The sequence below is a fragment of the Abramis brama genome (genome assembly GCF_963993115.1).
Source record: "Abramis brama genome assembly, chromosome: 5".
Taxonomy (NCBI): Eukaryota; Metazoa; Chordata; class Actinopteri; order Cypriniformes; family Leuciscidae; genus Abramis; species Abramis brama.
Genome location: NC_139967.1, coordinates 8709773 through 8722748, shown reverse-complemented (window position 1 = coordinate 8722748; position 12976 = coordinate 8709773). Strand labels below are relative to the sequence as shown.

Below are 12976 nucleotides of genomic sequence, written 5' to 3'. Positions count from 1 at the left end.
TCCCACATGCTGCTGTCATGCTCATGCACTGAGAGTTTCATTTGAGGAGACAAGCAATTGTTGACTGTGAACATGGGCCATCATATACAAATGTGACCCTGGATCACAAAACCAGTCACAAGTAGAACAGGTATATTTGTGGCAATAGCCAACAATACATTGTATGGGTCAAAATGATGCCAAAAATCATTAGGATATTTAGTAAAGATCATGTTCCATGAAGATATTTTGTAAATTTCCTACCGTAAATAAATAAAACATTTATTTTTGTAAGTGAATGCAGCACAATCGCGAACATAAATGGACAACTTTAAAGGCGATTTTCTCAATGTTTCGATTTTTTTGCACTCTCAGATTCCAGATTTTCAAATTGTTGTATCCCGGCCAAATATTTGGACTGGTTTTGTGTTCCAGGGTCACAAATGTGTGTAAACATTAGGACTGAGTATCATCAACTACTTCACTATATGACATGCATCGCGTCATATATGTAACCGTTCAATACATTCCAACGTATCACAATATCATAATTGCATTACTGAAGCTATTCCTGCTTTGTAGGAGAACAGAACTCTCCACACTGGCTCTGACTGCCAAAAATCTGATTTAAGTATACAACGTGGTTTAATCTTCATTAAGATTGAGGAGGGCGGTTGTTTTCATGTTGCATTATCAGTCTGTGTAATTTGAGTTACATATGTCCCCTTCTCTCTCTTTATTATTCCAGGTATGGGGAGAAGGGTGAAGCCGTTCGTATTGAGAGGGTGGTTTACACAGGACGAGAAGGAAAGAGCTCTCAGGGATGTCCTATCGCTAAGTGGGTAAGTGTGGAAAACTACATATTTCTATTATCAATTAGTCATTTGGTTACCTGAATGATCGGACAACTGATCGGGCTTAAGAAAGTCCTGTATAATTCGGATGGTTTGGAGTTCACATAAGCCAAATAAGCATGTTTCTTAGAACCTTCTGGCATTCAAAAACAGCTTGTCAGCATGCACTGCGGGACTATTTTAAACTTCAAAAGTCACAAGACATGACATAACAGTCAAAGACATCCCTCCGAATAATTTCTTTACATTGTGACCCTCCCCAAGTGGGAAAATAATTTACAAGTTGCATACATAGGATTTCTGTCTTCCTGCTGTAAACACACCTACAGATTAGCATCTGCCATATGCCTTCATCGTTACTGACTGTCTTTCTCTCTGTAGGTGATTCGTCGTGGCAGCGAGAAGGAGAAATTGTTATGCGTTGTGAAGCAACGGCCTGGGCACCACTGTGCCAATTCTGTTATTGTTGTTATTATCTTGGCCTGGGAAGGTGTGCCCCGTGCTCTGGGAGATAAACTGTATAGAGAACTCACAGAAACCATCATTAAATACGGCAACCCCACCAGCCGCCGTTGTGGACTCAATGACGAGTGAGTTTTGAACACAACTGATGTTTTTATTTTTATTTTTTCTTCAAGAGATGTAGCAAAGAGGTCACAAGAAAATTAAATTTCGGATTGACTAATTTGTGTTTAATGACTGTAAAGTTGGACCTAATTTGTTGTATCACATGTGCATCAGTCAAACATCAGGTGGAGTTATATTGGATGATTTACTATAAAAATGTGTTGACCTTAAGACAATTTCTGAATCATTCCTTTGATTATATTAGGTAAATTTTTCTAGACTATTTTACAATGACTACTACTTAGGTCACCTTGTAAGAGTTTATAGTTACAACTGATTAAATTCATGGTGGGTGCCTTTTGCAGTCGAACATGTGCGTGCCAAGGGAAGGACTCAGAGACCTGTGGAGCTTCCTTCTCTTTTGGCTGCTCCTGGAGCATGTACTTCAATGGATGCAAGTATGCTCGAAGCAAAAACCCTCGCAAGTTCAGACTGCAGGGAGACCACCCCAAAGAGGTTAGTTGCTCATAAAGAAGGGGAGAATAATTATTTAATGTAATTAGTAGTTATTTTTATAAGCCCAATAAAAATAGCCATAAGTAATTGATTTTTGATTTTTTTTAATAGGAGGATGATCTCAGGGATAACTTCCAAAACTTGGCCACACATGTGGCCCCTCTTTATCAGAAGCTGGCTCCCCAGGCCTACAGTAACCAGGTTTGTTGAATTTGTTTGACAATTAAAAATAGTCAGTGTAGTCACACTACACTGAAGGGTTCACAGTTCACACCATTCAGGCACATTAAACCAAACATCTTTTCTTGTAATTGGTTTGGTGCGGTTTATGTGATCAAAAAGTGTATTATTTTAATGTTTCAGAACTTTATATTTATCAGGAAGTGTTAAAGAAATAAACAGAAAACTAATTTATTTATTTACATTTTTTTTCTGTGTTTCTCAGTGTGTAAATGAGAACATTGCTTCAGACTGTCGGTTGGGTTTGAAGGAAGGACGGCCATTTTCAGGAGTCACTGCATGCATGGATTTCTGTGCCCATGCTCACAAAGACCAGCATAACCTTCACAATGGCTGCACTGTGGTACGTTATTCATTTTCATTTATATGTACATGTATTTGTGTAAATAATGTGCGATTATATACAGCGTTTTTTTTTTGTCTGTAGAGGCCATTTTAGATGGTGAATGCTCTCCATGGCTGTACTGTGATCACTGCCTGGAGTACTACTGTTACAATACATGCATTGTGAATTATTCATGTACAAATAAATAAGCATGAATAAAAAGGATTCACTTGTTGAGTTTAGAGTTGTTTTGTGTGAACATTTTTGTGTACAACAGGTAGTAGGATTTAGATGCACCCTATGGTGGAAGTAGTTGCTATTTACTTTAGCCTTACACTTCCTAATTTTGTTACTTTCAGGTGTGCACTCTTACGAAAGAGGACAATCGCTCAGTGGGCACAATTCCAGAAGATGAGCAGCTGCATGTGCTTCCACTCTACAAGATCTCTACAACCGATGAATTTGGTAGTGAGGAGAACCAGCGTCTCAAAATGCAAACAGGAGCCATCCAGGTGCTCTCTAACTTCCGTCGAGAGGTTAGAAAACTTCCGGAACCTGCTAAATCCTGCCGGCAGCGTCGGTTGGAGGCCAAAAAGGCAGCATCAGAGAAGAAGAACAGAAAATTGCAGCTCGCAGAAACCCCAGAGAAGACTGTCAAGATGGAGATGCACCACATGGAGTCACCCCACCCTGAGCAAGGCAATAAAGGTCAGTGGTTAAATATTAGTTTAACACTATATTAGGGGTGTGACGGTACACAGAAGCTACGGTACGGTACGTACCTCGGTTTTGGGGTCACGGTTCGATACAAGTTCGTTACAACAGGAAAAAGCAACAAATCACCAAAGCTAGGTTTCTTTTCATTTATTTTGAACAGACATCAGTGCAAATTACAGTTTGTTCCACCTAGCGGCATTTAGTCCCCTAGTTGGTACAGTACAGCCCCCTTATTGTATTAAGCACAGAGCAGTAAACAGAATGCACTCTTGCATAGGTCATTTTTTTGTAGGGCTGATAAAAAACAAAAGGTATTTGGTCACAGTCAGTTACAAAACTGAAAAGCATATCTTGTGTTACAAAAGTGCAAAATAAATAGAATAATGAAAAATAAAACGTAAAACATTTAGATTAAGACATTTAGAACACAGAGATTAGTTTTTGCACTCCTGTAGTGCTTTTCTGCCTAGCTCCGGTTATTGGCATATCTGGATGATGTTGTCTGATATGTGTTAGAATGTTGGTCGGCAAAATCTTAGGGTTTTTAATTTAGCTGAAGTGGGAGTATTTTAGAGACGTGGACTTTGGACACAGTGGTGTTATTATTTGAGTAGAATTTGCCATTCCAATTGAAGGTTTAGAACTCAATAACTATAAAGTATACATTTAATCATACCTGTCAACATTTGGGTACCAAAATACGGGAAACTTGTCACGTGTTGGGGGGTGCTGGATGGCAGTGGCAGGCTAAATGCACATTAATTGCGCAGATATTAACATAAATAAATACATAATATTCAATAAAAATAAACATGAATAAGACTTACTCATGTTTCTTTTTATTTATTTTTATTTATTGCAAAAATTAACTAGATTAATCACACATTTTTTTCTGATTAATCTCAATGAATCGCCATTACAAAATGTACGTTTTAATATATTTTATAATGTAATAATTTCACAGTTAATCTCCAAATTAATGTAGAAACAACATAAAGACAGTATATTTTAAATATTTGTCTAACAGGTAGGAAATATACAGAAATTGACTAAAGTTATCAAACAGTTTGCACTGCATAAATTTTTAATTATATATAGATTAATCCTTATAAAAGTTACAAAAGTTCTTTAGTCAAGAGTGTTTTTCTCTGTTACCTTTGTTCTTTGATTAACTTTACTGACATAAAGCTTTATTTGCTGCTGTCCCTTTAAGACCAGCCGCTGCTGCATGACACATCTCACACGTGCCTCATTCTCTCACAACTCTTTGTTGTGATCATTTAATACTTTATTTAACTAATTTAAGACTGTTCAGTCTGCTCTTACTCGACAAAATGGACATTTCGGCATAATTGCGTGTTAGTGTTCCCCCTTAAAGGTCCCATGACATGCTACTTTTTGTAGGCTTTAATATAGGCCTTAGTGGTCCCTAGTACTGTATCTGAAATCTCTTTCCAAAAATTCAGCCTCAGTGCAGAATTATAGCCACTACAAGCCAGTCCCAGAATGAGCTTCCTTCAGACGGGCCGTTTCGGTGTCTGTAGCTTTAAATGTTAATGAGGAGGAGAAAGGCAGCACAAGGTGGAGGGTGGGTGTGGCCTTGACCATCTTGCGCAATGGTACCATGCATGTTTACATTGGATATATTGCAATGGCACGAAGACACGCAGTCGTCCAAGCATTTCAGTTTGACCCAGAATCTGATCCAGATGGTGAAGCAACGAATTAAGAAGTTGCAACTCAGCGGCTCCAGCAGGACGTTTCCGAATGGTTAGTTTAAAATATTATGTCTGGATACGGTACTTTATTCGGATGGTTTACAGTTATTATCATGTAGCTAAAGCTAACCTACTGTTGCCTTTTCATGAGAGATCTGTAACGTCTGTAATTTATCTTATTACAATTACATCAAGCTCTGCGATCTTGAAATGCGGATATCGCGCGCGCCATATAACCAACAGGAAAACGGTTATCCAAATAACAAAGAAGTGTACAACACTCGCGTTACAGTGTGTGTATTCACACACATACTTGATGCTGTCTACCTTTACATTAGCGCAAGTAACTGCATAGCTGCATAGTTAAAGGGACACTTCACCCATTTGCATTAAGCTTTGCATTGTTAGAAACCCAGTCATACTATTGAATGGTCGTGCAACACTCTCTCATTTTCCCCTGATACGGGAGAAATCCGTTATTTACCTCTTACACTTCCTCCTACAATGACGCAAAAATCGTCATTTTGCGTCATTGTAGGAGGAAGTGTAAGAGGGGGGGATTTCTGTTGAGACTACAGACACGTTCCTCATCTTTCCCAGGGGGCGGGACCCGCTCACGCTACAGACCTATTACAGATCAGTGGGTGGGACTTTACTCTCTGAAACTGAAAGCAATATCCTCCATCTTGTTTGAAGCTAAGCTAACAGGCGCTGTGGAGACAGATGTAAAGTTATGACAATAGCGGAGGAGAGTGCTCAATATGATATAGAGGAAGAGGATTTCGGAAGTCTGATGCTTGAATCAGGTGTTTGTGGCTACCTTTACAAGCCGCATTATAGCGAAGAGCAGCCGAGGCAGAAGACCTGCCTGCCGCGGACGAGGAGCCCGGACTGGCTCGAGTTAGGGCGGACTGGTGGCGCCGGTGATCTCACTATGCAACTCTCGCTACGAACACAGAGATAGAGTCCGTCTGCGGCAAAGAATTTCAACGATGACAATTTCTCCTGGACGAAATCTCTGAATCAGACGAGGACACGGACGTTTGTGTTGTGAACTATCCTAGTTTCGCACCGCATATGTTCTGACTGAACATCCAGGTACCATGCAATAATTCACCTTTTCGAAAGAAATACAAACGAGGAGTAATGCACTAATGAGTTCGCCAACTAACTAGACATTTTGTGTGAATGTGAAATGAATTTCAAGCTCTGGTGGTAGCTAGCCTTGTAGACGGAAGAGTGATTTCTCTTATAGGCAGATATGCGCTTTCTGGATTAGTGGGAGTGGCTTGCGGAGCTGTGCAATGTGGTGCATTGTGGGAGTTGTTGTCTTTAATACAAATGCGTCCTGAAGTTATTTTTGTCTTTTCTCGGTCACAAAGGCACCAAATTCAAAATTTATTTTACATTTCGACTACATATATGACCCACTTTAAATAAAAAACAATGTTCAAATGGGTGAAATGCCCCTTTAATGTTACAGCCACATTCTATGTGTAACAAGCTAGGTAACCATAAACAGTAAAGCAACACATTATATATCATTATATCATTAGTTGACTTACTTGTCCGAGGTGTGTAACGTTAGCTGAGCCAAAGAGAGTTGGTACTGATCCAGACTTTAGTTTCAGACGTTCAGCAAGCCCAGCTCTGTATTGACCCTTCGGTGTACATCCAATTATTGAGCAATTAATATGCTTCGCTCACTCAAAAGCCATGATATCTCTCGTGGACAAACTAAAATCGCGCGCGTGCGTTCTACTTCCTAGCTCATTTTCTCATGGGCGGAAAATATTCTCTGGGCGGGCAAAGCAGAGAAAGGGGAGGTAACATTTCCTCCTTATAACGTCATAAGGAGGAGATTCAAGATCAGCGCAGTTGAGCTTCCATTTTCTCAAAGGCAGAGAAAGATAGCAAAAGCTTGATTTACACCGATTAAAATTTCTAGAAACTTGGGGACCATATACAGGCTAGGGGAACTCATATTAATGTTAAAAAACCTCAGAAAGTGAAAATTTCATGTCATGGGACCTTTGATGTTTCCATGGTGACGCGTCATATTTGTCACGTGACACACCGCAGCCACAATAACACTTTATGACAGATGTATCGCTTTTATTTCGTTTTTCCTTTTTTATTCAAAATATTCACAAACTTGCTTACCATGTCATACAAATTAGGGGAGTTTCACGGGAGAAATAACAAAACGGGAGGGGGGGCGGGAGATGGGTGTGAAATGATACGAGACACTCTCGGGGAAAACGGGAGTGTTGACGGGTATGCATTTAATATATACTGTTTTTTTCTTGTTTATCTGTTATCTAGCTATTCCAAAACAAGAGGTGAAACCAACCATCAAAAAAGAGCCTGTCGACCGCTTCCAGCCCTTCAATGGAGCCATACATGGCTACCCAGCACTAAGGAACGGCAAGACAACCCCTGATCCCCACAGCATAAGCAGTTCGTTCTCCTACCCTGGTAACTATGCAAGAGGTCGCATCCCTACCAACAGCCAACCTCCTGCACAGAGCCCCATCAATGGCTTTCACCCTAACCTCCAAGAAATACGCTACCGATATTACAACTACCCTCCTAGTGCACTTTTTCCTCCTGAGCTCTTGGGATATGATAACGGAGCCTGGCCCAAAGCTGGAGAACCCTCTGCCACACCATTTGACCAAAAGCCAGATGTTCGGTGTCTCCAAGCCACACTGGCACAGGCCTATCACAGCCGTCCTGGGCAGTCACAGCAACAAATGGCTAATGCATCCATTCAAGGCTACCCACACCCTTCTGAGATTTCGCTGTCTCCTGTTCCACCTAGTCGTACTCCATCAGTGTCACTTGAGCAGACCCACCGCTCAACACCAATCATCAAGCAGGAGCCCATGGATGTGCCACTATATGATGGCAGATCGGATGGGCAAGCTCAGAGCTGCCCTAGCACTCCCAGTACCACGCCAAAACCTGAAGGCTGGCCTGAGCACAAACCAAATGGCAGCATAGTCTCTAAAGGCTGGGATGGAAACATCAGAACTGCAACTAATTTGCCTTTCACTCCAGATAAGCAGAGGCTCCACCAGCAACACCCACACCAACATGAACAACTTCAGTATCCACAGCAGCAACAGTGGAATCCCTGCCCTAACACTCTAATGTCATCCCCTGCCCCATCTCCGTCCCCATCCCTAAAAGGCAGTCCATCACCTGCACCCTCTCCACACCCATCCACCCCAAGACAGTGGGGTAGCCCTGCCCCTAGTCCACAGCCTAAAGCATGGGGTCCTTACGGTCCCATGGGTTATGGCACTGGTGTTATCAGGCAAGGCAACCCTGCTGGTGCTTTCCCAGATAAAATGCTTTCCCAAGCAGGTGAGAATTGTGGCTCTGCACCTCTGGGACTCCAGGAGAAAGCCTGGAAATCTGGTGGTGGATCAGCAGCAGGCAGCACACCATCTCCAGCTCCTGAGGGACGCTTGTTTCCTGATGCACTGCAAAGGTCGAATGGTCAGGCATGTTGGGACAGTGAGGCAGAGACCCAGAGTGAACGTGACCCTGATGAGGATGAGGTGTGGTCGGACAGTGAACACAACTTCATGGATCCCAACATTGGAGGAGTTGCAGTTGCCCCTGCTCATGGCTCTATCTTGATTGAGTGTGCCCGTCGGGAGCTCCATGCCACCACACCACTTAAAAAGCCTGACCGTTCTCACCCAAGCCGCATATCCCTGGTATTCTACCAGCACAAGAACCTGAACCAGCCCTGCCACGGTATGGCTTTGTGGGAATCCAAGATGAAACTCCTGGCCGAGCGAGCACGACAGCGGCAACAAGAAGCAGCTCTTTTGGGTCTCTCACAGGAAGAAATTAAGGCCTATGGGAAAAAGCGCAAGTGGGCGGCTGGATCAGCAAGCCCATCCCCTGGACAAACCAAGGACAAACGAGAGGGTGTGATGACACGAATGGCGCCCACACAGCATACCACCACCGTAGTCACTGTTTCACCTTACCCGTCCACACACCTCACTGGTCCTTACAGCCGATTCGTGTGAACTCTTGTAAACTGTTGCCCCCTAGAGCCAGAGATGGGAATAGAAATGATAAGGATCATGAATCTTACACCTTTACCATTTGCTTACCCTCTTCTAGCTCTAACACCTCTCAAGCCACCACAAGGGAGGAATATTAGAAGAAGGGGCACTTTTTCACTTTTTTTTTTCTTTTACCTCAAATTTTGGCAGCAGTTTGGGAACTCCCCAAACGGACACGCTGTCTATGGTGCTCTTGCTCTCTCCAGCGTGGGAGGGATTTCCATAGCTACCCCTCCTTCAGTGAATTTGATTATTATTGCTATTATCAATATTATTACAATTGCTATTGTTACTGTCAACGTTGATATTACAGGTATTGTTATTATATTATGAAGATGACTATTTTTTATTTTAATGTTTTTTCATAATTTTTATTAATATGACCCCCCCCCCCCCCCCTCTAGACTAAGAGGAACTTCCTTTCTTCATTCTCACTTGTTCATTATGAACATGAGAACAAGCTATTCAGCATTGTTTGTTGCGCTTTTCACCTCTCCCAACCCCACCAATCTCTATATTAATGAAGCGCCTTCACATCATTGCAAGTCATGTTTATGTGACTGCATTAAGGCAACTATAGAGTATTTGCTCTATATTGCGCTAGTCACCGAACACTTGCACAAGAAAGAGAGGGCCAGACTCCAGCTCGGGCCTTTCTGTTTGGTGCCACTCTAATGAAATCTGTGAAGTCTCTCATCCCTTCAAATGGTGCTTCTTTTCTGTCTCAAGTGTCTCTAATTTTGCCCTCACAATATCGAGGCAGGTGCTGGACCTGGGTGCTCTTTAGCAGCAGATGTCAGTCATGTTCAGTGACGGGGACCTCCCAGTCCCGGTAATTGGTTCAACCTTAAATCATGTCATCTGATTGGTGCTGACTCATTTGCCTGCAGTTTCATTGGCCATCCTTCACTACCCATGTGACATTTTTAGACTAAGTTCTCTAAGGTGCTGATAGTGCTAGCAAAAATTCACCTCCATAAAACCGCCCTAAAGAGCTGCAGATAACCCACCATTGGTCTTAAGCTTGTGATTTCCACATAGACTGAACAATACAAACATGGCTCAAACAGGGAATTCTAAAATCATCAGCCAATTTGTATTGGTTTGAAATTCTGCAATCCCTGCTTGATTTACCCTAGATATGCTCAAATTGACTGTAGTGCAAAGACCTTGAGCTGCAATAGGCAAGAAATCAGTATTTTAAAAAACATTGCTGCAAAATTGTCATTACAGATGAGTAGATTTGAAACATTAGTGGATCTGCTTGGTTTCAGTCAGCAGTCTGTCCAAAAAAGATCTACACAGGGTTAAAGCTAAAGGGGGACTTGCCTAACTGGTTCCCTTAGTTGTATGTATGGGATTCCCAACACAACCAGCCCTGTGTAAACTGAACATGTCTTCCATGTCCAGATTTATCTGTAGTTACCCATTTGTGATAGACAGAGCACATTTCTTGGAGTTGGTGCTACTATGAGTCTTTAATGCTCCTGTAAAGTTGCCCCTCTCGTTGTAAGCAGCCCTCTTCTCTCTTTTTGCCCTGAGAGATCACCCACACCTGGAATTCATGGTGCTGAATGTCAATGCATACAGTTTCAGCTCAGTTGTTTGTGCGAGTGTATGTAAAAGTACACAATGCATGAGTGTGTGTGTGTGTGTGTGTGTGTGTGCGTGTGTGCATTTGTGTATGGATTCCTAAACATGCACGCTGGTTAGAATGTATGTGTGCCAGTGTGAATGCCTGTCTGTGAGCTTCATATAGGGAGCAATGCAGGGCTGCCACTGGTTTACACAGGGCTTTAAGATGCTTGACACTCACAGAGGAGAGATCCTGGTGCTCATTAAGTGGTCCTAATGCTCTTTACCTCATGTTGTACAGACACTGGTCCCAGTCACAACATGCTACAGACACACGGGCGCTACAGACTGCAGGCTTGCTGCCTACATCCACATTCGTACCTACTTTTTTATTATTATTTATTATATGATAATGATGATGATTATTGTTATTGTGATTGCTGTCATTTTATTTTTTGGGTTTGTTCATTTTAGAGAAATTGTAAATATTGAAGAGAGGATTTTATAAAAGCACTTTTAATCTTGATTTTAATGAGAGAAAAAAAATAAGAACGGATTATTGACAACTTGAAACCTAGTTTTTGTTTTAAAGGAATTTTATTGGGAGAGATAGAAATGTAAATAGTTAAATATTTAGGTAAGATTATTTAACTGGTGAGGGATGATGGCCTAATCATGAATGATTCCTGAATTTTTAGTCTTCAGTTGTCTGTATGTCAAGCCGTCAACAACAGACCACAAAGCAGGATGCTTTGTCAGTGTACTCAAGATACTGCTGTCCTTCCTTTCGTGAGTACTGTACTTACACCAATACCTCTGTACTACCATTGTCACCGGCTTCCTTCCCCTGCATCTGATCCACATCTATAAACCATAAAGTAATGGAGAACAAAAAACAAATGTGAGCATGTTGACTAATACAGTTCGCAAGGATTCAGGACTCACTTTTTTTTTATATATATATAAAGGGATTGGAAGTACATCTCATTTACACGAAAATTGCCCATAGAACCGAAAATAATATCAGGTTTAAACTTGCAGCTTTCAGTTCAAATCTCCAGGTAGATCATGTAATGCTGATTTTTTTTTTTTTTTATTAAATATTGTGTGGGGTAAGTTTTACAGAACTCGGAGTCTGCACTGACATTATATTATCTAGATTGTCATTGTTTTATGAGATGTGAGACTTACCCCTGAAGTTGAGAAAAAGCTGAGTTTCAAGACGGCTCTTGAAGCCCGGTGCAATTTCATTCACCCTAAATGTCTTTTGAACCATGGTGCTACCCTCTAGAGTTCATTGTGGAAATGACTCTTGGCAAACACTGTTGCTAAAGTTCTTGGGCTCTTAAATTGATGTGAACTCGTTTTGAGAGTATTTGAGATGAAAATCTTGGTGCTTGGTGATCATTTTAAAATATTTTTACATGGTTATTTCTGAAACACTTCTGATGGTCACAGTTTTTAAATAAATAAATAAATAAATAAAAAAGCACTCCAACTGATCATTTCTCTTTTTAGCCATCACCCTAAATAATTGAAATGGTACTTGAAGAGCATGATGGCAGGTAGAGGAATAGGTACTCATGCTTTTGATGTGAATAGACTGTTAATTTAATATTCTGGTGCTACCTAAACTGCCCAGAAATGTTTTCACCCATTCTGAAATTTTTATACATTTTGTCATTTAATTGAATATACTCACTTTTTCTTTACTCACATTTGGCCACATTGTCACACAAACTCATACAAATACACACAAACTCATACAAATACACACAAACACAACATTCTCACATACACACACTACCCTGCCCCCTCAATCAGCACTCACTGTTATGAGTATAAATCATGCCCAGTTTAAAACATCAAAAGGACAAAATGTCTAAAAAGGAAAAAAGAAAGAAAGAAAAAAACTGGCAGCTACATTCCTTTATGAGTTAAAGATTGTTCTTAGTTCTATTTTTCATGTTGAGTATGCAGTATGTAAAAAGTGTTATCTTTTGTTTGGTCTCTCTCCTTGTAGCTGTATGGTGTATTATGTGAATACATAGTGTATGTGGTAAGATCCACAATACTGTTTTATGTTCTAAACTAAGAAAAAAAATAAAAATTTAAAATTAATAAATTGTGTGGCAATGTGTATTCATTTATTGACTGCCAATCTTGACAGTTCTGTTGTGCATGGGAAACTATACATTATTGCTGTACATCAGATTTTATTTTAACTAACAGTTACTCCATTTGCACCTAATTTCAGTTGTTGTAATTTCAAAAGTTCTTGTAGCTCTGCAAAAAAAAATATCATTCGGCGTAATAGCGCCCCCCTGCTGGACACTTGTGCAGTAAAAAGTAATGCACGCTTATGGTCACGCAATTCAAAATGTAACCTTTTTA

At 40.8% G+C, this 12976-nt stretch overlaps 1 protein-coding gene across 4 annotated transcripts in view; it reads left to right on the top strand.

Moving 5' to 3' along the window:
* tet3 (tet methylcytosine dioxygenase 3) overlaps positions 1-12707 on the top strand; it is a 44421-nt gene extending 31714 nt beyond the window's left edge. For all 4 annotated transcript variants that reach the window (XM_084114775.1, XM_084114773.1, XM_084114772.1 and 1 more), the window contains 7 exons: positions 728-821; positions 1215-1423; positions 1766-1916; positions 2028-2117; positions 2362-2499; positions 2841-3189; positions 7242-12707. In XM_084114775.1, coding sequence (XP_083970901.1) covers positions 728-821; positions 1215-1423; positions 1766-1916; positions 2028-2117; positions 2362-2499; positions 2841-3189; positions 7242-8968 — 2758 coding nt within the window. In that variant the 3' untranslated portion in view covers positions 8969-12707. The remainder of the gene's footprint in view (positions 1-727; positions 822-1214; positions 1424-1765; positions 1917-2027; positions 2118-2361; positions 2500-2840; positions 3190-7241) is intronic.
* Positions 12708-12976: the final 269 nt, after the last annotated feature.